A 27,942-nucleotide genomic window follows, 5' to 3' on the forward strand; every position below is an offset into this window, starting at 1 on the left:
TTCACAAAACCACAAAGTTAACAGACAAGGTCAGTTTTGTCAGCCAAGAGAGCACTAAAGAACGAAACCCTTAAAAGTGGCCGGGAATGTCCCCAGGAGACGCAGTAGGCCCTTTGGCACACATGGCCGAAGAAACTGAGGGAGCCAGAAAGAAGCCTTCCCTAGGAAGGGGACAACCCAGGTGGTAAAGGGAACAGGAGGCAACAGCTGCCCAGACTTCACAGTGAATCATTTCTCCAATGTCCGGAGAGCCACTGAAGCTAGGACGATGGTGTAAATCACCAGAGCAGAGGTTGTTAACTGAGACATGGTTCTTAACCATGCATTTGTGCTTCTCTGCACTTTTTTTCTGGAAAAAGCATTCATTTCTTTCATCAAATTCTCCAACTGCAAATCATCAAGCTGCAAGATGCTGAAATCCTAAGCACACCAAAACACAAGGTCACAGGCAATTCTGGCACAAGGAGGACATACATAATGGGGGAGCCCTACAATTGTTTCTCAAACAAAAATAGTCATTAGGCAGGAGTGCTCCCAGGGTTCTTGGCTGAAGCAGACACCTGGACAAGAGGTGTATCGGGCCAACTTGTGCTTTGATCCTCGCATTGGCAGGCGACCAGAAGCATTTTTCACATTGGTGGTGTCCCATGGAAACACCTTGTGGGATTTTACTTTGTAAAATCATTGCCAAATCCCTATCTTCTTGGTGGCAGATATGTTAATTTCTTGCCAAATGGGTGAAGGCAGAAATGGCCCTCATGTTGTGGGGAAAAAATATCTTTTTGTTTAAAAAAATGCATAAACATTCTGAGAATATGTGGAGTTGTAATTGTTCAAGACACTAAAATCTGATGCCAGCTTCTTAAAATAATGATTATGTTATCTAGCAGAGACTATAACTTATAGTCAGTGCTTGATAATAGTGTAAGAACAGTAGTAGTGTCAGCACTGGGACAGAACATCACAGATGACTCAAAATCATGGTTTAAAAAAATTAAGGGTGAGAATATTTAATATAAACTAGCAGGTAAAATTGTATCCTGTTGGTTAGGAGCACACCTGGATATCTAAAGATAACACACCAAAGAATAAAAATAACACATTTATTGGGGGTTTTTTTAGCTGAGTTCTCCTTTCTTAAACTTCAGAGTAAAACCTATGCACCATCAATTGAGCAATGTCCTCTTCATCCTATGTCTGGCCCAGGAGACAATCTGGTTGATGAAGTATGACATTGTGAATAATCTTGCTTTTGCCAGCTAAGCTTTCCCACTGGCTACCACAGATGAGCCACTCACCAGTATCTTCATCAACTTTTTTGCAATGCCTTTCATCTCATCCTTTGAATTTGATGAAGGTCCAGCCCACCAAATTGCTGATTGAAGCATGTAGCCTTACCTAATCAAAGTCACTGGAATAGAACCTTATCATAGTTTCTTAGCTTGTTGTGCTTACTGGAAGAATTTGATGAGAACACAAAATAAATTATTTTGTTCTTTGACAAGTCACGAAGAAATATCCCCCCATGTCATGTCACAATGCAGGTTAAAATCCCTTGATGTAGTCCACCTCTCCAGGTGGAAGGGTCCTTGCTAACGACCCTTGCAGTTAAAGGTCACTCTCACTTTCATTAACTACAAAAGTAGCAATTGAGCAAGGCACAGGGTAAACCCAGGCTCCCAAGTGAAAGTGAACGGAGGGCTCTGTATGCCTCCCTTTGCTCCGGAGAGACTGGCACATAACGCTCCTGGTTAAGCAGCCTCCACGGAATAAGGACCTACCAGGTCAAATGACCTGGGACCTCACAGCTCACCACGTTTCATCAAGCCAGGGAAGAGAGAGAATCTCACTAAAAACGACATCCCTGTTACTATATAAGGAAATTTTGCCATGCCAAAATTACCTCCTTTTAAAAATATATTTCCTGCATAAGTGATAGGCCAAGCCTGCCCTTCACCTATTAACCATCACCCACCTCTCACTTCTTTTTCCAATTGTTTGATAAATTCTTGATTTTCCCTAATGATCTTACATGTTTTACTTACTGGGCTTTATCTGACTGGTTGAGGACAGAAATATTCATGTATGGTAGTAGCAGTTGGTAGGTGACGTTTCTCAGGCTTGTGTTTTCTCACCAAGAGCCAAGAGCACCAGTTAGGGTTGGCAAAGGCAACGCAGGGTGCCCCGTACATTTGAATTTCAGATAAACAGCAAATAATAAGTAAAACATATATCTCAAACGGAGTTTATTTATATAAAATTTAAATTTAACTGGGTGTCCTATATTTTTGTTTGCTAAATCTGTCAACCCTAAAGTCGTTCTGCATATCAGATAACCTGCCCCTCAGAATTGAGGGGCTGATGGCATTCTTAAGGCATTTCTTCTGTAGTCATTTCCTTAAAATATATAACAAAGCATTAGAAATAGGGACAGATATAAGAAGAAAAAAGAATTAAATATTAGATGAATATCAATAAGATAGTAAGAACTCAGTGTGGTACCTTTGGAAGCTGTGACATATTCGGGCCGTCAAAAGAGTGCTATAAACAAGATTTCAGCAAATACCCAAAGTTTAGCTTCAGCCATTCTTCCAAAGGCATTGAAATGTGCGTCCTTACCTAACTTTTGGCGTGGCATTCTTTGCCGCACTCTCCCACTTGTCTTCACTCTACATCCTTCTCACTCCTGTTTTATTCCCTCCCCCACCCCCCGCACACACAGAAATATAGTAAATAAATAATTATAATTATAACCATAGAAAACTTGGTGTAGTTTATCAGTATTTTTTTTTTTGAGGAGAGAAATGGAAACATACTTTTTTACAACTTTTTTATGAAATGTGTTGAACAATGGTTACATCTAAAACAAATGTGAAATACTATATGTTAGATAGCCAGGATCACAAGATGTTTATTAGAGTTTTAAAATAAAGTAGTGATTAATTAAATTTGACAATAGAAAGGGCATGCAGGTGCAGGGAAAAAGGCAACTGTCCAAGTGGTGAAATCATGGGCCATATTAATAAATGAAAAAATAAGATAAATCAGTGTTAGCCAAGGAGAGAATATTGGCTTTGAAATATAATTGAATTTATTGAAGGCTCTGAGTGAGAGAGTCTCTGGAGTATTACCTAATTGGGTGGCTCCCTGCCTACTGGCCATGTAGTTGAATGATCAAAGGGCTGGCACCTGACTCAAGATGGACTAAATCGTTGCTCACCCCTTGGAACATTAAACTTGAAATGCGAGACATAGAGAGCAGTTGCTGGGCTTAAACTTGGTAACAGTAGCGCTCTAGAGAAAAGATCAAGGAATTTCTACAGCCATAATCCTAGAAGCTGTCCTTATTCATGCATTTCCTCAATCGGGGATTTAGCTCTTTTAGATTGCATGAACTGGTTCAGTATTTTTCCAACAGATGTCTTTGTGCTTAAGTTAGCTAGAATTGGCCTTTGGGTTGCTTGCAAGCAAAAAAAAAAAATATGTATGACATTTTGAGGTCAATTTCATTTCTCATTTTGATTCTTATTCAATCAAATATACCAGATATTTTGTTAGTCAGGAGAGAGAGTGGTGTATGAGATGAACATGATTTCTGCTTCATGGAGCTTTAAGTCCAGTAGAGAACGCAGACACTGATAAAGTAATTAAAGTATGGAAATGAAAGGGTGTCATTTACAAATATTTATTAAGCACCTATTATATATAAGGTATTGGTCTAGCTCCCCTGGAACACTAGTGAAGAAAACAAAGATCTCTGTCCTTAATTATTTTAGCTGGGGATGAAGCAATAAGTAATAAACTCACTGTTTTTATGTGAAAATACATACATAAATAATACAGATTCAGAAGGTGGTAAATGCTATGGGAAAAGAAACTTTAAAAATGAACCAACAGGAACAGTATATCAAAAGGCTTGGAGGCCAGAGAGAAATGACAGGGTGAAGAAACAGAAAGATTATTAGAGATAAAATATTGACAGCAAGGTTAGTGGCTCAAAATGAAGATGAGGAGGTTAGCCAAAATAGGCTGTTAAGGACTTAATAAGCCATTTTGAGGATTTTGAACTTTATCCTAAGGCAATTCAAAGCCACTTAAGAGTTTTAAACTGCAGACTGACATGATCAGATTTGCATTTTAAATTTATCATTCTGCCGGCAACCTGGAAAACACATTGAAAGTACAGTAGTGGTTGGGAGAGAATAATTAGGAGGCTTTTGTCCTAGTCCAAGTGAGAAATTGTGATGCCCTTGACTAGCATGCGTTTCATGAATTGGAAAACAGTAGCTGTGTGAAAATGGCTCTTATTGAGGCTTAGATTCTCAGCTGTCCCTATTGAGAATAAATGAATACTGACCCAGCTTTATCTTCTGCCTAAGTTCTTGTATTCTTTTCTTCCCTAGTGAGATAGTATAGATGATGCAGGAGAAAACTGCATGGTCTGTTTACCACTCCACTATTAGGTCTCGATCAAGGGTACATACTAGTAAGCAGTGGGTCCTTCGACCCTCATAATTTATTATGACATCCATAACACTCACATTGGCATTTTAGCACTTAACCAGTTTGATTTGTATATGTTAAAGGTATGCCCTCTTGTAATTATTTAACATTTTCATTTTAAGTATAGATACTAATTCTACTCTAAGCGGTCAGTTACTTCTTTTTGTTGACCTGGGTCTAGCTCAGGCTCTTTCAGTCCCCAAAATGTAGACAGGAATTATACCCAGCCTTCAGCTCCATTGTTTCAAGTCTTGCCAGTTCCAAATGTAACAACAAATGGAAAAAAGACTTAATTCTCTTATCATTACTCCAAAGATTTCCCCTCTCATTCTTGAGGAAGTGAGACAGGAGGAGAAATGTACCAAGTACCACCTTTCACCATATTAGAACATGGTTCCCCGTGGTTCAATAGAGTGTCTTTGATTCTAGAGAAATCTGCCTTTCCTATGGAAGCTGGGGCAGGGTGGTAGAATGGAGGAGTGGAGCTTGAGGACAGGGTTTTTAACTGTTCCCATTGCAATATTTTATTTAAAAATGTACTTTTTGAAAAATAGGTTTCCATCTTGTATTACTTTGTGTCTTGGAGTTTCTCCCTCATGAATTACTTTGCATCTTGTTTGAAGTGAACCATTTTAAAATTTATATTCTGTCCTACTTTTATTTCAAGAACTTACTTAAAATATCTTTCTCTTTGTCGTGCTCAGATATGCATGAACACTTTATGCATTTCACACTCTTTTAGATGGAGGAAATAATGTGCTGATCTGAATAGTGGTAAAATCAGGGTCAAAATAAAGATTTTTATTCTCAAAAGAGTGGACAGTGCAACATCTTATCACTATTAGTTTTCTCCATTGTTAATTTAAGATCAAAAAGACATGGATTACTAAAACAGGCAGTACAACATGAGTTTGGGAGTGTTCACATCAGTGGAGCCCAGAATAGTGGATGTCTGCTCCTTGAGGGCCAGTAACATGTTCAACTTCCTTTTGTATCCCCTACTCTACCCAAGGAGTCAAGCATATAGACGAGACCTGTCCAGAAAGTATCCAGCCATGCGTTATGAAACATAGACATTTACTGAAGATAAAAGATACAAGAAACATTGTACATAGGATGATAGCACCTCCATCCCCTTCAGAGTAGGCACACTGGGAACTCACACAGTTCTCTCAGTTGCCATCAGCTGCCCTGACATATTTTCCTGAATATCATCAATGGCCTGAAATCTCTTCCCTTTCAAAGGTGACTTTTGTTTGGGGAAAAGCCAGAAATCGCAGGGCATAAAATCTGGGCTGTAGAGGAGCTGAGTCACCTAGGTGATGTGATGTTTTCGCCAAAAATCTCTGCGTGAAAAGTGATGCATGAGCCATGCATTGTTGTGATGAAGCTGCCAATCACCAGTTGCCCATAGCTGCAGCCTTCTGAATCATCTGAATAGTTTCTGTGGAGGAATGCTCAAGCTTAACCCAAAATTTGATGCACATTCCTTGTTTTACTCGCTCAGTCATTTTGAGTGCAATGGCCACACAGTACACATGCTCACTCAATGGCATCTACTGCCCCTACTGACTAGTACAATGAAGTCCTTGTTATGCATGTGCATCCCAGTCCACTCTCCTTGGCTACCATGTTACATCAATGTCACACAAACCGTTCTTGTTATCTTAACAATGGTTGGACTTTTTCCGAACAGACCTCATATGCCAGTTCCTTACCACATGCTTAGATGAGTGAAGTAAATTGAAATTAAACACGTTAGAGACATCTCATACTGTACTTAATTTTACAAGAAATCGCACCAAGGATGACCAAAGAAGAGCTTTTGACTAGGAATTGAATGCTGAGTTGTATGACTCTCTAGGGCTGGTGTATGGACATACCCAAGAAAGGAAAAGCCCAGAGAGAAGCTGCTGGAGAGCAGTCTAGAAATTAGACAAGTGGTCTTCCAATTTGAATGTTGATCAAGATTATCTGAAAGGTTTCATGAGGCACAGAATGCTAGACCCTACCCACTGGGAGTTTCTGATTCAGGCAATCCGGACTGGGGCCCGAGAATTTGCATTTCTAACAGTTTCCCTGCCAAGTGAGGCTAACACTGCTAATCCAAGTAGCCCACTTTGAAGAAAAACTACTACATTAGACCTTGGAGATCTGACCCAGCTAAGGGGATCTGGGCAGATTGCCTGCTCTGTGATCTGGGCAGAAAAGGGATGATTCCAGAGATTACTGCAGGAAGTGCCTGGATAATGTAACTAAGTGGGCATCAGAATAGTTTTAAGGGTCTTGCTTCTTCCTGATCAAAGCACTGATGGCTATGCTCTGGCAGGGAAAGGAGAGAATAGGTTTAAGAACTCAAATAGAATCAAATGAGCTGACAAATGAGATGCAAGGTGTAATGCACGGAATTGACTTAGTAACACTTTCAGCTAAGTCAGTCTAATTTATCCGTGTAAACACAAGTGCATATGTCTAAGCTAATTTATATAGGTTTCCCATTAATATCCTTACACTGCAAGGGAAGTTTATGTCCTTAGCTGACTGTACATATGTCAAGGTAAATGGGAGAGGTGGAGAAAGCCCAAGGAGAAGGGAAAGCCCATCCATCCTACAGAAAGGATTTAGCAGAAACCATGCCCTCTCCCCACCACTCACCCTTCCCACTCAATTAGTGCTGTCTGCCAGGTAAGGAGCTTCAGCAACTAGGTATCCCGGGGACACATTTCGCCTATTGCAGTATTGAAATGGAAATGACCTAAAATTTAGAACTGCCTTCATATGCTTCATTGTGCTCAGCTAATTAGGTTTCTTATATTTTAAAACGTAAGTATGATTATTTTGCATACTTACCTGTGTTTTTTCAGATGAAATTTTTATAAGCAGTAGTCATTTAGGACTTTGGGGGACAATAGCATTTATTTTCATTTCAGAATTTTATGGACTCAGGTGGTTTTTATTTTTTTAACTTGCCAACAAAAAGGAATAAAGGTGGCACAATAAAATGAACGATGTCAAAAAGTGAAACATTGTGGTAACCAAATGGTCAATGCTCATATTTAATTTAAAGTAATTTTTGTTGATTTGAAAATACTTCTTGAGAAAAACTGCTTAGTGGTGCTTTCAAGGTAAAGCTCAGCTCATGTATACAGAGCCACATAAATAATGACTCTGGAGACCTTGGCTACACATCTAGCGGTCAAATATTTCAATGCTTCGTTGCTCCCATTCCTGTTACAGGTACATGTGACAGCGCTGCAGCTATGAGTGGAATTTTAAAGAGGAAGTTTGAAGAAGTTGACGGCTCCTCGCCCTGCTCCTCCGTGCGGGAGTCAGATGATGAAGTTTCCAGCAGCGAAAGTGCTGACAGTGGGGACAGCGTCAATCCGTCCACCTCTAACCATTTCCCCCGTGAGTACAGTGACCGTACCTGAAGCTGATTTGCTGGTTCGACAGTCAAAATAATTCTATCATCTTTGTCATTTTTAAAAAAGCTTTATGACTAGTTGTTTTTGTTTCGTTTTTAAACAATTGATCTAAAAACAAGACATGATTAAGTAAAACTGAAATATGTTGGAGGCAACAGTGGATTCCTTTATTTAGGTTGCTTTCGGCAGTGAATTATTTGGTTGTGTTAACCAGCCAATTCAATGAAAAGGTGGCATTTTATTATTATTATTACTTTTCAAAAGAAGTATGCACTCTGGGAATGGATGGGAAAAGACAAGTACAAGCACAACACAATTTATCTTACTATAGTTGAAACAATATTTTGGATATTCCGGGAGGGAAAATAAAGAATATATATGGGAGTTGAAGGTCTAGGTTAGGTTGAGGAAGAGCTTAGCCAACCATGCATTATGAGATTTTTAAAGTGGCAAAACTCTCCAAAGATGCAAGTACATGTGGTTTAGACCTCTTTCGTATTGATTCTTTTATTCTCTCACCCCCAAGAATAATATTTAAAGCCCACAAAGAAGAAAAAAATGTATGGTTTCTCTTTCATACCTTTTTTTAATCACACTGTACTAGTATTCCTTCCTATCAAAGTATTATAAGGTTTGAAAGAATGATGAGAAAAATTCATAAAAGAATACAGTCTACAAGCTAAAGAAAACTTCTAGTAATGACTAAGTAATCTCCTTGAATTTATGTTTCCAACAGAAAAATTTTAACATCATGATATCATGATAGATAAGTAATCATAGTTTTTAAATTTTTTTTCAATTAAATAGCTGATTATGTTAATATGTGATTCTATAATATACAATTTATTTTGGAAATATGAGAACCAGAAAACCAAAAGAATTAATCATATTTTAAGAGGTGGTAAGGAACTCAATAAAACTGTTGGATGTGAAACAAATATAGTAAAATCAATGGTGTTTCTTTAAGGAAGCAAAACTAATAGAAATTATAGTGAAATGGCAATTACAAATATTATAGCAGGAAAAATAAAAAAATACTTAGGACAGAGTTATTGTGTGATATACGTGATCTACAAATATATTTACCTGTGTTGTGATGGTATGATATGATCTTATGTCTTTGACTCAAAAGAAATATTTTTACCAATTATATCAATATTAATAATGATACTAATGATGACATTGTCATCTAAAAAAATTTTGTGAAGGTCAGCAGAACAGGTGAGATAGCACACATGAAAGAACTTTTTAAACTGTCAAGTATACATGTTATAATAAAAATTACAATCATAACTAATACTTATTGGATACATAGCATGTTACAATAGCTATATATATATAGAGAGAGAGAGAGAGATATATATCTCTCTCTCTCTCTCTATATATATATCTCTCTCGCAATCCTGACAGTACCATTCCGTTCAATTTACAGAGGACATAACTGAGGCTCAGAGAGGCTAAACATCTTGATGAAAATCACACAGGATTTGATCCTAGAGATAAATATACTTGTTCTACTCCATAGTCTTCAATTTTTTAATTATCTTATTCTCTCCCTTAATTATATAATACTTGACATTTCTTTAAAATACTACTCATTGTGAGTTATAAAAGAATGCTTGAATTAATTAAGAGAGGATATCTTTCTGGTTATGATAAATAAAGCTATTAAAGCTTTTACATTAATTTATAAATAAAATACTATGATCTCAATAAAATTCTCAGCTGGATTTTCTTAGAAGGTGATAGAATGATAAAAATCTATTTGGAAAAATAAGCTAATGAGAATAAAGGACTATTTAAAAAAAGAAGCCATAAATGTTGAAAAGCCATTCTAGACATGAAATCATGTAATAAAATTATGTAATTTAACTTTTTTTGTTACTGCCCAGATTTAGGAAAGTATAGAAAATCTCAATTATGTTATATATAAAAATTTAATACATATATATGAATATAAGAAGAGTATTATAGAACAAATGGGAAAAAGGAGGATTTAATAAGCGATTGTAGGATTAGAGTTTGAAAATGAAGTAACAGATAAACCAAACATATGCCAAAATACATTTCCAAATGGATTATATACTTAAAGAAAAAGAAGTCATGGGGGGAGATGCATATTTGTCCGGCATTTGGTAAAATAATTCTATAAGCTCTGAAGTAACAGAAAAGGACTCACATTGCAATACATTTAACATATTTAATAATATAAAAATATTTACCTTATTTGCTACAAAAATGCCCAAAGTAAAAATAAAACTATATATAGGGAAAAAAATATTTATGGTTAATATCAAATAGAGTTACTTTCTAGATGGAGTTTTAAAAAAATGTGTAAAGTTTTTAGATAAATACTAACACATGCCCTACAGATAATCTACATAATAGAAAATATGATTAGAAAACATTTTTAAGCATTTAACAACAATGGTAATAATGCATATCAAAACAATGCTCATGAGATTTGATTAGTATGAAATCATGGAAATTTCATCTTCATGAAATTAGTCCTCCTCTGTCCAATGAAAAACACTAACACTTAAGTACTGGTGAAGATCTCAGCACAGATCATAGGTACATACACTGCTGTTGGTGGTAGTGAAATTCAGGAAGCACTTTGGAAGTATAAGAGCCATAATACCCATATCTGTAAGCCTGTACCTCACATCATTTATCTGAAGGGGAAGCATCACAAACAAAAGGGAAAGATGCATAAAATGAAAATGTTGGTGCTTGATGGTAGCACCAAATAACATGGGTTGGGGATGCGAAAAAAGAAGGTGAAACGCCCAAGAGTGGGAAAATGATACATTAAGTTATGGTAACATATACAATTAATTCTTTTTCATGATACTTATGAAGACTTTCTGGCAATGTGTAAAATGTGTATGAGATAGTATTAAGAAAAGCAGAATACAAAATTTTACCTATACTGTCAGGAGAAGTCTATGCATGCATAGGGCAAAGAATGATAAGGTGCCCTGAAAACTGAAACTGATTTGATTTGCTGAAGGATTAGAACGATGGATAAATTTTCATGTTTATTACTTTTTGTTTCTGTTAATATTATATGTATTCCATAACAAATAAGCTTTAAATTTAAACTAAAATAACTTTAGTTCATACCGTGAGCTCAATCAAGCAATACTTCAGCCAACTAGTAAAGACTTTTTGCATTATAGCGAACAGAAATGATTTCTCCCATTGAAGAATATAGATGTATGATGTATTTTATGATGTCCAAAAAGTTTTTGAAATGTCTTAGCTCATTATTTATTATAAGTGGTAGTTGGCAATGATTAGTTTTCTAAATTGCTGATTTAATTTTGTATTAAATGAAACCTGACTGAGATTTTTCATGATTTTTAAAGATAATTAAAATGACTGATTTAATAGAAAGTGTTGTTTTCATTTAATAGTCTGCTTAGTTCATTGTATTTATATTATGAAGAGAAAGGAAAAAACAAAGAATCAAAAGGTTAAAATTGTACCTAGAGTATTTACTGAGTAAAAGATCTGAGCATGTTAACCCATGTGAGAGGAGCAAAGGAGTTTCTGTTTCTAGAAATGTATTTATTTGCATTATTTGCTAGTGCAACAGGTGATGCACACATTCTTAGAAAATGTTTTATTTATTTTTCCATCAAGGTATTGCCCTGCAGTGGTCTTATCTGCCTGTGAATCTATCAACAGACTTGGAAATGTTATTATTGATGAGTCTTCTTCCTTTAATATATTTTTGTACTTTCAGAATTAAAAGTTATCTTAGAATAAAGAAGGATTTTTTACTGCTATTTAAAATCTTACTCATCATGTACTCATGTTTCAAATTTAAAATATCCTATGTACGTAGTGCTTTATAAGCACCAACATATTGTATAATACAGCATTTTGTTACAATTACAAATACAGGAATTGATAAAATTGTTTGAAACATGTGAGTAAGCTATGCTAGGAGAAAATTCCATACTGTCCTAAGCTTTTTGTAAAGATATATTATGATAATGAAACCTTCAAAATATAAATCAGTAAAGGCTTATGCCAGTTTTCTTTGGACTTCTGAGGTTTGCTAGGCAACTAGCATACCTAAGAGAGACCAACCAAGGTCACATCTTACACTTCCCTTGAGACAGAAGCGGCTGGATTCTGTATTGCTGCAGAACGCTTTGCTTCATCAAATCTCTATGGCTCTATAGCCAATCAGCCTGTACTTCAACGCTGTCAAAAGGAAAGCTACAGAAAAGGTAGAGAGGGCTGATTTTTTTGTCCTCTCAAGGTTCTTGGCACTTCACATGAGTAAAAGGAACACATTATTTTTCCTGAAGCAGAGTGCTTCTACAAATAAATGTATAATATTTGGGAAGTTAAAATATCAAAAGGTAAAAGGATAGATATTCTAATTGCACATAAAAGCAAATCTTTCAAAAGGATAAGATTTTCTTATTTAAAACACTTTCATATTACTGAGTTCATTTGATATAAAAAAATTGTTGTGTATTAGGAGCCATTATTGTACCCATTTTATAAAAGTAGGAATTAGCATTCAGATGTATCTCTTACAGGCTGGGTGCTAGGAGTTTTCCCTCGGCTCAAAATGATAAACTACAAGTAGTAAATACAACTTGGAGGTAACAGTGATAGGTCATGTCTACCCAGCGTTGTGGTATTAATTTGAGATTTTACTATAACAAAGACAAATGTAGCGATCTACCCCTGAATCAGTGATTTTTCAATATATGGAGGAATGTTCAAGCAGAAACTGAACATAGTTTTATTAGGGGAAGTCTTTAAGCAGAAGGTAGGACCACATGACCCTCAAAAGCTCCTTTCTACTCTGTGAAAACATGATTGGAAGAACAAGGCCCAAACAGCATCTTAACTTAGAGCCATGTCCAAGGTAGAAGAAGTAAGAAGGGTCAAGACACCTCTGAAAAGCTACTATTCAATTAAGACATTCCCAGGCTCTGCAGCACCTTATGTTAGAAAAGAACCAATTAGCCAGACCTTGTTAGATCAGATGGAACCAGTTGGAGATCTACTATCCTAGGTCATGTACCTAAACACCAGACATGGACCAGTTAAATCATTAGGTATTAAGTCACTCCATCTCCTACCACATGCACAGCACGTCCCTTGCCCTCTCGTCATTGTGGACTCTGACTTCATATGTGTTCTGCTCTACATGTCCTTACCTCCTACCTTTAAGCAGCGCACTCAGAAGGAATTTGGAAGAAATGAGTATAAGCTGCTCAAAGGCAGGAACTAGATCTTTTTATGCTTAGCATCTAGTAAGCACTTAATATTTGTATAAATAGACGAATAAATGGACACTTATTAAGCATTTAGTATCTGTCTTTCACTGTACTAGTACTAGGAGCTGGAAATATTAAAGTAAATGAGACATGATCCAGTTTCTGTAGAAACTCACAGCCTAATAGCACTTTAGCACTTCAGCACTTCTCCCGCACTTACTGTATTCTATTTTTCTAAACTTTATTTTTTTTGTTGGCACTGTTACAGATCCTCATCCTTCCCCTTTGCCCACTTCCACCCAGGGCTCACCCCACCTTCCCCCTGGCCATTACCAAACTGTTGTCTATGTTCATGGCTATGCATCTATGTTCTTTAGCTAATCCCTTTACCTTCTTTCATCTAGTCCTCCACTCCCCTCCCCTCTGAGAGTTGTCAGTCTGTTCCCTGTATCCTTGCTTCTGTTTCTATTTTGCTGTTAGTTTATTTTGTCCATTAGGTTCCACATATAAGTAAAATCATATGGTATTTGTCTTTCTCTGACTGCCTTATTTTACTTAGCATAATGATGTCTGGGTCCATCCATGCTGTCACAAAAGGTAAGATTTTTCTATTTTTTAAGGCTGTGTAGTATTCCATTGTTTAAATGTACCAGTTTTTTTTTATCCACTTATCTACTGTTGAGCACTTGGACTGTTTCCAGATCTTGGCTATTGTAAACAACACTGCTATGAACATAGGTGTGCATATATGGTTTCAAATTGGTGTTTTGGGATTCTTGGGATATATTCCCAGAAGTGGAATTGCTGGATCAAAAGGCAGTTTCATTTTTATTTTTTTGAGGAAACTCCATATTGTTTTCCACAGTGGCTGCATCAGCCTGCATTCCCATCAACTGCACGAGGGTTCCTTTTTCTTCACATCTTCACCCGCACTCGTTGTTTGTTGATTTGTTGATGGTAGCCATTCTGGCAGGTGTGAGGTGCTATCTCATTGTGGTTTTAATTTGCATTTCTCTGAAGATTAGTGATGTTGAGCATGTTTTCATGTCAGTTGGCCATCTGTATATACTCTTTGGAGAAGTGTCTATTCAGGTGCTCTACCCATTCTTTAATAGGATTGTTTGTCATTCTGGTGCTGAATTGTACAAGTTCTTTACATAGTTTGGAATTTAACCCTTTATCAGATGCATCACTGGCAAATATGTTCTCCCATATATATTTTGTTGATGGTTTCATTCACTGAGCAGAAGCTTTTTAGCTTGATGTAGTCTGATTTATTTTTTCCTCTGTTTTATATTCTGCTTTGCACTATTATTTGCACACACACCTTATCCTTTCTGGAGATTTATAGAGATTAAGCTTGTGTTCTTCTCAGTACTTAGACTAGTCTGGTTCAATTACTATTAAATACTTGATAAATAATATTTTGCTATGTAAAGGATTGTCTTCTTTAGTACAACTAAACCATGTAAATGAAAAAAGATACACTTATTGCAGGACTTCATAATGGCATGAACATTAGTGGAAATAAATACCAATTTACAAGCTAACACTGTAATTTATGATTGTGATATATCAGGATTCTGATTTATTGGTTATTATATTCAAATACATGTAATGGTGAACTGTGTTTTAAACAGGGCCCCACTGTAATTATGTATTCCTAACATGTTCCTTTCAGGTTTCATTTGCTTATATATAGCTTTTCCAGGCAGAAACACCACTGCTTAATTGGATACTGTGCAACTCTTTATGCAGGATCTGTATAGCAGGCTTTGGGGAATCCAAATTGCTCTCACCTTCACTATCCTTTGAATCGGCTAGGAAAACAGGCATTACCAATTTAGATCATTAACGTTATACCAGATCTGTCCAGAAGGTAGCAAGCCATGCAATATGAAAAATAGAGACATTTATTGAAAAAGATACAAGATAAGAAACATTGTACATAGGACAATGATGCCTCAGTCCCCTTCAAAGTAGACACCTTGGGAACTCACACAGCTCTCCCAATTGCCATCACCTGCCTCATTGTATTTTCCTGCATCTCTTGACAGTCTGAAATTGCTTCCCTTTCAAGGGTGCTGTCAGTTTTTGGAAAAGCCAGAAGTTGCAGGGCGCCAAATCTGGTCTGTAGGGGAGCTGAGTCACCTGGGTGATTTGATGTTTTCACCAAAGAGCTCTGCATGAGATGTGATGCACGAGCAGGTGTGTTGTCCTGATGAAGCTGCCCATCACCAGCTGCCCATACCTGCAGCTTTCTGAATCTTCTGAATAGTTTCTGTGGAGGGATGTTCCAGCTCAATGCAAAATTCGATGCAGATTCATTGCCATACTCGCTCAGTCATTGTCAATGCTATGGCCACATGGTACACGTGCTCACCAATGGTGCCTACTACCCCCACTGATTAGTACAGTGAAGTTGTCATTGTTCATGCATGTGCATTCCAGTCCACTTTTCTTGGCTGCCAAGTTACATTGATGTCATGCACCTTCTCATTATCTTAACAATGGCTGGACTTTTTCCAGACAGACCTCATTTAAATATAGTTCATTTAGTTGCCATTTGGTTTGGTTTAAATTCAGGATCAGGATCTCATATTTAGCCTTCATAAAAGGGAACTTGTTACATTTATCTCTATTTCAGCCTGCAAAATTTTTTTAAATTCTTTTTGTCTTCTTACATATTTGCTCTTTCTCCCACAGTCATGTGCTATATAAATACGTCTCAAGCCTGTCCACTTCTCTCTGTTTGTTTTGTGCCACCCAAGTGTGTATAACGGTCATCTCTCTCCTGTGCTGCTGCAGGAACCTTCCAGCTGCTTTCCCTGCTTCCTCTCTGGAGTCTCAGGTTCTTCTCTCTGCAGAAGTATATTGGATCATATCATTTTCCTGTACAAATGTAAAGATTGGCACTCTAGAGATGGTGTGTGAAAGAATGGGTGGTGGGTGCTTTAACTGTACTTTCTCACTTTTATTTATATTTTAAAAGGAGCAATCTGACATAAATTGGCAGAATATTATTATCTGTTAAATATACATAGTACATGTTTTGTCAAGGTTAAAAATGTTTAACAGCTCTTAACAAGTTTTGCATACCTTTCACTTGGGATAAAATCTATGTGTCACCCCACCATCCCTATCCAATTATTTATTTTCTTTCATAATATATTTTAACCTGCAACTCTTTTATAGTATATTTGTTTACTTTTCTGTATCTGTTTTGTTTACCAGTGTATTTCTAATAAAGAAAGGCAGAAGAGGCCCCTAGCATGTTAGAAACTCCCAGGCCAATTTTGTTCATTAAATAGAACAAAATTTAATGTATTTATTCAGAGCTTTCATTATGTCCACAGTGATAGAAAGAGACATTGCCAAATATTTTCCCTAAATCCTTTTACACAAATTCATTACCTAAGTTCTAAAATGTAGGGAACCACATCTTCCCTGGTCTTAGGCCTTAGGCTGCACAACAACATTGAGAAAAATCAGCATTGGAAATTCCTTCTTGTGCTTCTGAAATACAATATACAGCAAGTCCCACATAACATTTTTCCCCCCAGTGGTATTAAATAGAGTATTGTTTCTTTAGGCGATATCAGTGAAGTAGTTGCTTGTGTTTGGAAGTCATTGTGAAAGAAAAATATTTAGATTTACTATGATTTTTCTTTCCCTAGCACATCAGTTCAATTTTTGAGAATGGGACTTGACTGTAAATTCCTTCAAATTGTAATAACTAAAAAAGCCACAATCAAGGAGCCAGAAGATCCCCAATCTAGTTTTAATTCTAAGTAGCTCTGACCATGATTAAATCATTTTTTTCTAAGTTTCAAGCCATTGTGGTCCAAAAAAATGCTTGATATGATTTCAGTTTTCCTGAATTTGAGGCTTGTTTTGTCCTATAATGTGGTCTGTCTTTGAAAATGTTCCATGTGCATTTGAAAAGAATGTGTATTTTGCTTCTTTGGGATGAAAGGTTCTATATATATCAGCCTGTGTTTCTCTCTTTCTTACTCTTTTTCTTCATCTTCTTAAAGCAGTCCCTTTAGCATATCTTGCAGTGCTGGTTTGGTGGAGGTGTATTCTTTTCACCTTCTTTTGTTTGAGAAACCCTTGTTTTGCATTCCATGTTAATTGAGAGCCCTGCTAGATAGAGTATTCTTGACTGCAGGCCTTTGTATTTTGTTACTTGGAATATTTCCTGCCATTCCCTTCTGGCTTGTAGTGTTTCTGTTGAGAAGTTAGCTGCTAGCCATATTGGGGCTCCCTTGTATGTTACTACCTGTTTCTCCCTTGCTGGCTTTAGGATTCTCTGTTTGTCTTTGATATTTGCCATTTTAATTATGATATATCTTGGAGTGGGCCTCATTGGGTTCCTCTTGAATGGGACTCTCTGTGCTTCCTGGACTTAAGTGACTTTTTCTCTCCTCAAATTAGGGAAGTTTTCCATCATTACTTTTTCAAACAGATGCTCTATCCCTTCCTCCTCTTCTTCTCCTTCTGGTATCCCTATTATACAGATATTATTATGTTTCAGGTTGTCCTGAACATGCATTTCCCTCAATGCCTCTTCTTTCTTTTTCAGTCTTTTTTCATTTTCTTGCTCTTTCTGGGAGCTTTTTTCTACCTATCCTCCAGCTCACTGATTCAATCATCTGCTTCATCTAGCCTGCCTTTGATTCTTTCTACTGTGTTCTTCAATCAGAAATTGTATTAGTCATTTCCTCTTGTCTCTTATTGATAGTTTCTATGTCCTTTTTCATGCTGATATAGTTTGCAGTAAGTTCCTCATAGTTTCCCTGTAGTTTTTTGTAATTCTGTCTGAGCTCACTGAACTCATTGAGTTTCCTTAGAACCATTGTTTTGAACTCAATATCTGATAGTTTACTTCCTCTGTTTCATTTAATTCTCTTTCAAGGGATTCCTCCTTCCCTTTCAATTAGGGGGGTGTTTCTTTGTCTTCTCATTTGTGAGACTGGGTTTTTTTTTTTGCTCTGTTTCTTAAGTTATCTGTCTTGATTTCCTGACTTTGGGGTGTGAACTTCCATGGTAAGAGACCTGTGAGATTCAGTGGTGCAGTCTCCTTGATCTTGTGAACTTGCTGATCTTTGGATGCCTTTTATGCAGTTTATGTTGGCTCTCGCTGTTTTTTCTTTCTGGCTCTGTCTCTGATAATGTCAAATGTTGACTCCGTCTGACCTTAGACAGTCTGTTTGAGACAGCCAGGAATCTACTGTCTGTGGTTGTCTTGTTCAGTTGTTAATCTAGACCCTCTGCATTCAGCAGTCAGGTTTAGGCACCACAGGGCAGGGAAGAGTCCCTCCCGGGGGTGGGGCTATTTTTCCTCTCACACTGATGCCCCTTAGGGGAGCGGTCTGCCTGAGCAAGATTGCTGCTGCCGTATAGGGGATGCCTCAGCACCAGGATCCCTCTGGCTACTCTCTCAGTTCTCTCCCCAAAGCCTGTCCCCACTCTCTCCTCAAGTGTCTCTAGTCAACTCTGCCCCACTCGTAGCCAGGGATCTACTATCTGTGGCTGCCACTTTGTACTCAGCAAGCAGGCTTAGGTGCCATAGGGCAGGGCAGAGTCCCTCCTGGGGGCAGGGCTATTGTGTCCTCTCACGCTACTGCCACTCAGGGGAGTGGTCTGCCTGAGCAAAATGGCTGCTGCCTCATGGAGGATGAGTCAGCACCGGGATCCTGTCAGCTATTCCCTCAGTTCCCTCCCCAAAGCCTCCTTCCCCAGTTTCTATTCAGGCATCTCTAGCCTACTCTGCTCCCACCTTTGCCATAGTCCAGGGTAAGTGGCTGAAAATAAAAATTTGTGCATTGGCCCTTTAAACGGCTCTTTTCACCTGCAGCCTACTGTCTCTGGCAGCGAGCAACCCTGCTACTTTTCACAGCTGGCTGTTATTTGTGTACTTTTTGGGCTCTGGTGCTGTAGGCTGGGGATCCCTGCTGATGGTTTAGACCCTGCTCTTCTCAGGTGGATGCAACTGGCCGTTTGAATATCCCTCTGGCGCTACTGCCCATGGGCACCCAGCCTGCCTTTTCAAGCCTTCACCGTACTCCTTACCAGTCAGGTTGTGCTAAAGCTGATGCATCTGTCTGTCCAAGGTTGTATGGTTTATCTCTTGCTATTGTTCAGTTGTTTGTTCTGGGTGAGTTCTCCACAATTTAGTTGTATTTCTAGATTGGTCCTGGGAAGAGGTCAGTTTGACTTCCATTCACTGCTCCGCCATCTTGCCCCTCTCCTGATCAAATCATTTAACTTGTTTCTTCATTTGGAAAACGTGAGACCAAATATTATAATTTGCATACGATTCAGGCAATCCTTCTTTCCTCTAAATATAATATGCCTTTGATAGTCCTGTTTTGCTTGAGCTATTTATAGTACTATATTTTAAGACACCTTTGGGTTTTCAGTGCTTATGCGTATGTACCATTAATGCACCTGTATCCAAAGTTAGTAGAATATTTCATTTGGTGCTTTTAGCCTGTAAATTTAAGAATAACAGAAAAATAATTATGTGAATTATTTTAATTAATTTTGTTTTGCGATGTCTCTTTTTTAAAAATGTTTTATTTATTTATTTTCTTAGAAAGGGGAAGAGGGAGGGAGAAAGAGCAGGAGAGAAACATCAGTGTGTGGTTTTCTCTCATGCGCCCCCAACTGGGGACCTGGCCCACAGCACAAGTGTGTGCCCTAGACTGGGAATTGAACTGGTCACCCTTTGGTTCACAGGCCAGCAATCAGTCCACTCAACCACCCCAGCCAGAGCAGTTTTGGGATGTCTTGATTAAAGAGATAACGCACTCGAAATATAGTACATTAGGACTGTAAAAAATACAGTTTAGTAATATAAGACTGAGCCTGGACTGATGTGTCTTGGTTGGGTGTCATCCCACAAAGCAAAAGGTCATGAGTTTGATTTCTTGTCAGGGCACAAACCTAGATTGCGGGTTTGGTCCCCCATTCAGAGCACATACGGTAGGTGACCAATCAATGTTTCTCTCCCTCTCCTAGTTTCTCCCTTCTCCTCTCTCTAAAACAAACAAACAGGTAAATAAAGGTAAGACTGAGTAAAAATAAGTGACAATGGTTGGGGTAAGAGGTTGTATATGTTGGTCCATTGACAGTGAGATATTGGAAAAATAATTAGAATATTAATTTATTTAATGATTTTTTAAAAATTTCTTCAAAGCTCTCTTTAGCTAAAATTCTTTAGCTAAAATGTGTAAGTGAACACTCTGCAACATGTCATGACTACAAAAAAACACTGTAACTCAAAATTTCAAAGCAAAGTCACACAAGAATAAAGAATTAGAAGGAATGATTTATCTGAAACATTTTTAAAATGCATAGTCATCTGATATCATGAAATGTTATTTATGAAACTAAATGTCAACATTTGTCTCATTTATGTGCTAATTGTATTTTAATATTGGTAAAGTCAACCCTACTTGTCAACAGAATGCATAGGTATTTAGGAAGCATATTTTAAGAGGCTTTTCTGTCCTAAAGTATTGTTTCATCCATATGACTGAAATTCCCACCATTAATATAATCACTTTGGGATGATTCCTTTGAGGTGACTCTTAAAAATCCACATATAGGTGGCCTATCTAGTGCACTCTAGTAGATAAAAATATAATGTCTGGGCTCAAAATGCCTAATTTCTCAAGTTCTCATCAAAGATTGTCACCTCAGAGGCAAGTAATATAATATCTATAACATTTGGTTTCCTCATCTATAAGTATTGATTAAAAAATAGTACCTATGTTGTAAGTTTGATGTTGGCTTAAAAAAGTGAGTACAGGCAAAATGTTTTGCATTTTACTTGATATTTAGTGAATGCCCAAAATTGTTAGCTATGATGATGATGATGTTCTCAATGAGAGACAACACAAATTATATGAAAAAGTTTTTCTGGAAAGCTACCTATGCAGAGAGCAGGTCTGTTTTTTGTTCGAGTGGGAGAGAACTCTGAAAAAGACCGAGATTAAGGATGCAAATTCAAATATCTTCAGATCCAGGCAAGTCACAACCGTGAGAAAGCTGCCAGGTGTATGACAAGAAGACATGGTGGGTCTAGAGCATACCTTTCCCAAGGCTTTCTATCACTAGTAATAGTGACAACAATAAGCCTATCTAATGCAATGAAATTCTTCTTGAGTCTATATTCAATTTACTAAGTTCCTCTTTTCCACTTCCCATCTAGGTAATGAAACATTATTCAGGGGACATTCTAAGATTCAATCACAGTAACAATACAAGTAAAATTCCCAGCATATACTCCCCATTTTTGCAGGAAATATTCCTAAAATATCGTATGGGCTCAGAATAATAATCATAGCAGTAATAACTGTCATTTACTGATCTTTCATTAAATGTTCAATGCTAGTTACTGCACTTATATATTTCACGTGCTCTTACTTAGCACAACATAGGAAACATCTGGTGCAGATTCCTAGTAGCTGCCCAGAATCACAAAGCTAACAAATAGTGGGCTAGTTTTTGATCTTTATATCAGTCTGACTCTGGATCCCGTATTTTTATAATATTATATTTTTTTCTCATAATTATTGTTGAAAACATCATTATTAGCCTTTTTCATTCCAGCATCAATTTTCAGACTTCTGAACACATCTCTTAACAGTTTGCACCCAATTCAGAAAATATAAAATCTGCTAACTAATAAAGTAGCACATAGATTTCATTTTACATGAGAGAAACTTGATAAACATTAAATGGCTTGAGTTCAAAGAATAAGCTGTATTGCTTACTAACTTTTTCATGCATACAGCTTTTTGTATTGGAGTCATAAACCTTTATATTCAAATGACATGGCTGATAGTCAGAACTTTGTCCTCTTAGGATTTGTCTAAAGCTGAACCACTTAGTGTTTTCCTGAGTGGTATTTTCTTGTTAGAGTAAAAGGACTAGGAAAGAAGAGATGCTGACATTGTTATGACTGAAGAAGTAAGACTGGGACTTTTGGCACCTCTTAGCTAGGGCTCCATCCCTGCAGGGAGTGCTTCAGAGCTGGGGAGAAGGGGGTATCTTGGCAGCTGCCTCCCCTTTGATTGACCACATCGGGCTTTAAAAATATCCATAGGCTCATTAGCATCAGCCATTTGCAGAGAAGCTCCCTTGTAGACCATTTTAATGGAAACATGTGAGAGCTTTTATGAGTGCACTCCAAGATGAAATTTATGGGAAATAGTCACAGCAAGTGTTTGATGTCTTTTGGACTTATTCTCCTGAACTCTACGCATTATCAGAACATCAATAAAGCGTGACTTGTATGTAAATACCAGGACAGAGAAATAAATGCTGGCACAGGTATTTCTGGAAATTTTTCTATAGCATTAATCAAGGACAATTTACTAGAAGAAATAGTAACTTGAAGCCTAAATGTCTAAGAAGGAAGGAAGGAGGGGGGGAAAGAGAAGATAATGCAGTCAACTGGACTGAAATTGTATACTTACATGCTCAGTATATGAAATTAGGAAAGGAAAAGGGATAGCAAGCAGGAAAAGCATTGCAGGGAGGAGGCCTGTTCTTGACTCAGGCACACTGCACAGACAGCAAGGGAGTGCTAAATAAAAACAGGCGTCATAGAACCAGCTGCTGCTGTTGCAGTTAGGATCTCTTAAAGTTTCCAGTTAAGAGAGGAAATCTGTTATAACCTCATAAAAAGGGTGGGTTTCTTTTCAAATGATAAAAGAGGTGTGAGATTTTTTAAATGTTTACCACTACACTGGACATGTTTTAACACACAAGTCTGACAGCAATCATAGGGAATGGGTATTATTTTTAATCCTAATTTTCCAGATGATAAAACTGTGTTTCTGAGGAGATTACTGGCTTTTCCAGGGCCCTCTACATGGCAGAACCAAGTCCAAACCCAGATCAGCCTCACTCTAGTGCTTGACTTTTTAACCATACACCTTTCTATAAAGCCTCCCTGGACCTGTGTGATGGAACCTTCTTTTCTTTCCCTGATATGTAGTTTTAATCTAGGCTTGATTTTTTTTTTAATTTTTATTATTATTTTTTAATCCTCACTCCAGGATGTGTTTATTGATTTTGGAGAGAGAGAAAGTCAGAGAAAGAAAGAGAGACAGGGAGAAATATCGATGTGAGATAGAAACATTGATCAGTTGCCTCCAGACAGGAAATCAAACCCACAACCTTTTTTTTTTTTGGTGTACAGGATAACGCTCCAACTGACTCAGCCACCAGGGCTAGGCTTGATTTTAATACTTGTAGAATCTATGTCGGTGTGATTTCATTTTCTAAGTATAAAATCAAATCATGGTCAAATGATTTAATTAAAATCTTCATTATACAGATTTTATTTGTATTGCCTAAAAGGTAAAAACATTTATATTTGCTCTTGCCTTTAACTCTTTATTTTTTATAAAGATTACCTTTATATATTCTAGGTGATATTTATAAAAGCACAAGATGCTTGACAAAATATTAGATGCTTTCTTCTATACACAAAAATTTATAAAACCTTTTGTGATTATTCTTCATAATTGATTAGTCTTCCAGTTTCAAAATGGTGTTTTGTATAGAGCAGCAAAATCAATCACCTTAGAATTCCTGAATAATGGAACTATGCATGCGTAAAAAAGATTTTATAGGAGCCCTATATGACCTATATTCATTTTTCCAAGTGTTTAAGGATGTAAGTGAAAATATTAGTTATAAACTTCAAAATAGTGATATCCTTTTAAAAATATTGTTTTACACATATCAAATAGCTCTTTTGCTTTTGCCTGAGTGTTTATATTGTGTAGAGTGAAGAAAGCAATAGGAAAAATGTGAATAATACAAATTAAACTTAAAATTGTCATTTCTGTATATTTTACATTGTGTATGGTACAAAAAAGTTGAATACATATTCTTCTAGTAGTCAGATTGCTTAGCTAAGAAATCATTCACAAATCACTGATGAACAAATGAAGTTTCTACATGTTTTTGATGTTTCATCTTTCTTTTACTCATTACTTAAGTAAAAATGTAAACCAATGTTCATATCCAAACTACACTCATTCTCACTTGCACTCAGAAATTTGTGATAGATACAAAAATTAGGCAAAAACAATTAACAGCTGTTTCTTTGAGAATCAATTGATTAAATGTGATTACAATAAAGAATATATTTTAACATTATTGATATATAGTGGGCTATGCATTCTTTATATAGATAAAATTTATAATTTATAATAAATGTATGCATTTTGGGGGGGAGCCAGTTGTTAAACATTTCCCAGAATACTATTGGGTTAAGTTTATGAATATTTTAAAACCCATCATTTTTTGTGTTTTTTTGAAATTTTTTGCACTTAATTCTTTTATAAAATGTTAGTGTTACCTGATTAAATGATATTTTGTGAATTTTCATAAACATTATCTCATTACAATTCTGAAAACTGTAAAAACCTTGGAAAGAGAAATTACATTATACTGCAATTTTAAAAGAATTTGGGTTCTCATTTGTAGATATTTTCATTTAAGTATTTTTTTAACAATCCAGCTTTTTAATGTTTCTCAACTATTTCTAGCCTTCTTTCATTGTATGCTTTTGTTTGCTTTGTGGTCAGGTAGCTCAGTTATTTAGAATTTGAGTATGAATATCAGGTTCAGTCCCAGTCTGATTGCTGATCAGTTTCTTTCTCTTCCATTGACACAGGATAGCCCTAATTCTGAACACATAGCCACAATGGTCACACTTCAATAATACAAAAACTGACTTGAGGATAAATAAGTCAATGAAAACACATATCAGTAACAGAAAAACACAGTTCAAAGTGTGTGGTGAGTGATCTTTGTATATAGCCCATAGTCACATATGATATACCAATAAAAATATTCCCTCTGTGATTTTTCACAATAGTGGTAGCAGGTCTTTTTGCTGTGTTGTCTTCAAGCAGTTGCTTGAAAAACTATGAGTATTGTTTGTAACTCTTGGAAATCAGTGTATTATCTCACTAATGTGGCTGTCAACTTTAGCTAATATTTAACACCCAAATATGACTGCCCATTAGTTGGACTTGAATTCACAAAGTTAGGAATCCTTGCTGTTGAGGAAGAATAGCAGAAGACATACAATATGAGCCAAGAACTAAACAAATTGGCATTTACACAGATTACACTATTTCATATCATCGTGTAGCCAGCATTAGGAAATCTTCACCTTCCCTTCACCTCTTGCTCCTGACCACAGCCCACACAGAGCAAGTTATATATGTGGAAGGATTAGGGGGTGATAGAAATAATAGCCTTCACAGGGATGGGAAATGCTCTGAGGTTAATTATAAAGAGAAGCAAATTCTGAATTTGTAATGCATTAGAGTAGCAATTTTCAGTTGGTGTGTTGCAGCAGACTGGAGTGCCCCAAGAATTTTTAAAACGTGCAACAGCTGGCTGTTTAGTCAGGGGCACTGACCTCTTTTCCCTTAGACAGCCAAATAAAAAATGAAAACAGCCAACTCAACAATAGCCATCTGGTGTGAATGAATCAAAATTATATCTACTTTCTTTTGGTTAGATTGACAAAATACATATTTTTTGGTGTGCTGCAGAGTTTTAATAATTAGTTAATGTGTGCCATGAGATGAAAAAGGCTGAAAATCTCTGCATTAGAGATTGGAAAAAGAAGTATGTAACAGAGTTATGCTGGATTATCCTTATGAATGTTGTTGTTTATGTGGTGTGAGTTTGGGAGGCTGTTCAAAAATGCTGTAACATGTTAGGAACACATTCCTTTTCACTTAGACCCACCCTTCTCATTCCTTCTTTCGGGATGATTAATATTAGGACTTTAAAGTCATAAAACTACCAGTCACACCCAAGATAGTGTGAGTGACTTTATCTCTAACCAAAGCTGCGTAGCATAGCGTTATAGTAGTGTTCTGCATTATCTGAATAACAGAAGAACTGTTACAATAAAATCAAGAAAAAAGAGCAACAAAAAAGAAAATGAAAGCCAAACCTCCTCTACTTTACAATTGTACCTTAAATTGTTCCAAGAAAGATACAGACTAGCTGAGGGATTTATTATAGGAAAATGTTCTCCTCTGTGTCCTAATTTTTTATTTACTGAGTTGTGAAATTAAAACCATGAGGTCCTTTTTTTTTTTCTTCCCTGTACTCCTTTTGAGTCAAATTCACACAATCCAAAGATTACAATTATGGAATCACATTGAACCACAAAATATATCATTACATTAGTAATGAGCCTAGGAAGCACACAGTGCTTCTTGGTGAGTTAGGTTGTTGGGGACCACATGTGATTTCTGCCCCCACTTTATACTTCATTGCTGCTGGAAAAATTAAGAAGATGGCAGAAAGAGCAAGAGAGAACAATCTTTTTGAATCAGTTATGAAGTTCTACACACACAATGTAAAACATTATAAAAAAGAGAAAGGTTGGGGTCTCAGAAATCCTTGTCTTGTATTCTAGAGCTTATTCACTGGTATATGTCCTACTACATAATTTTGACCTGGGTTATTTTTCAATTTGCTCAATTTGATAAAGGTACTGAGTTTCTGACACCTAAATCAGAAGGACTTAGAAATTCCAAGGCTGAAAAGTTTACAGAATTCGTTCAAACTTACTAGTGAAGTCATTCATTAAATTATTAATTAGGCTATGCTTGTTACTCTAGTTGGAGGAATAAACTCTTAATAAGTTTAAGGCTTGGAAATCAAAGAAAATTCTCAGATGAAGGTGTATATGAGGCCTGTCCAGAAAGAATCCAGCTATGTGCTATGAAAAATAGAGGCATTTATTGAATAAGATACAAGAAACCTGGTACATAGGACAATGATGCCTCAGTCCCCTTCAGAGTAGGCACCTTGGGACCTCACACATTTCTCCTAATCTCCATGAGCTGCCCTGTTGTATTTTCGTGAATCTCATTGATGGTCTGAAATCTCTTCCCTTGCAAAGGTGATTTTAGTTTTGGATAAAGGCAGAAGTCACAAGGTGCCAAATCTGGGCTGTAGGAAGGTTGAGTCACCTGGGTGATTCAATATTTTGCCAGAAAACTGCATGAGATGTGATGCATGAGCAGGCACATTGTTGTGATGAAGCTACCAATCACCAGTTGCCCATAGCTACAGCCGTTTTTGTCGTGTTGCATCTCTCAACCTATGAAGAACATTGAGGTAGTACTCCTTGTTAATTGTTTGGTCTAGAGAGGCATACTCATGATACACAACACCTCCCCAATCAAAAAACACAGTTAACATGATCTTGATCTTCCAGTGACTTTGGTGTGCCTTCTTTGGCATGGAGAAACAGATGACTTCCATTGGGCCTTCATTTCTGGATTATAGCCATAAACCCACAATTCACCTCAGGTTATGACCTTCTTGAGGAAATCTGGTTCTTTGACAGTGGTTTGAATCAAGTCATTAGCAACCGCAGCACGATGTTTCTTCTGCTCAGGTAGCTGAAGCTGTGGAACAAATTTTGCCATGACGCATTTCATGCCAAGATCCTGCATCAAAATCTCAGACACAGTCATTTTTGGGGTCCCCAGATCAGCTTCTAGCTGCCTCACTGTCAGTTGCCAATCTTTGTTTATTTCAGCCGGTACACATTCAACATTTTCAGGTGTTCTGCTTGTTATAGGCCTTCCAGAATGTGGATCGCTTTCAAGATTCTTGACTCTCTCTGAGGCATTTGTACCACATTTTTATTTACACTGCAGTCATTGCATCATCCCCAAAAGCCTTCA

General features: G+C 36.9%; 1 protein-coding gene across 1 annotated transcript in view; it reads left to right on the plus strand.

Moving 5' to 3' along the window:
• Positions 1 to 27,942, plus strand: part of CSRNP3 (cysteine and serine rich nuclear protein 3) — a 188,243-nt gene that overhangs the window by 109,390 nt on the left and 50,911 nt on the right. Inside the window, exon 4 of the mRNA XM_054562418.1 lies at positions 7,741 to 7,911. Coding sequence (XP_054418393.1) covers positions 7,741 to 7,911 — 171 coding nt within the window. The remainder of the gene's footprint in view (positions 1 to 7,740; positions 7,912 to 27,942) is intronic.

This window comes from Pteronotus mesoamericanus, unplaced genomic scaffold (genome assembly GCF_021234165.1).
Source record: "Pteronotus mesoamericanus isolate MK-2021 breed Mesoamerican mustached bat unplaced genomic scaffold, CSHL_Meso_final scaffold_651, whole genome shotgun sequence".
Classification (NCBI taxonomy): Eukaryota; Metazoa; Chordata; class Mammalia; order Chiroptera; family Mormoopidae; genus Pteronotus; species Pteronotus mesoamericanus.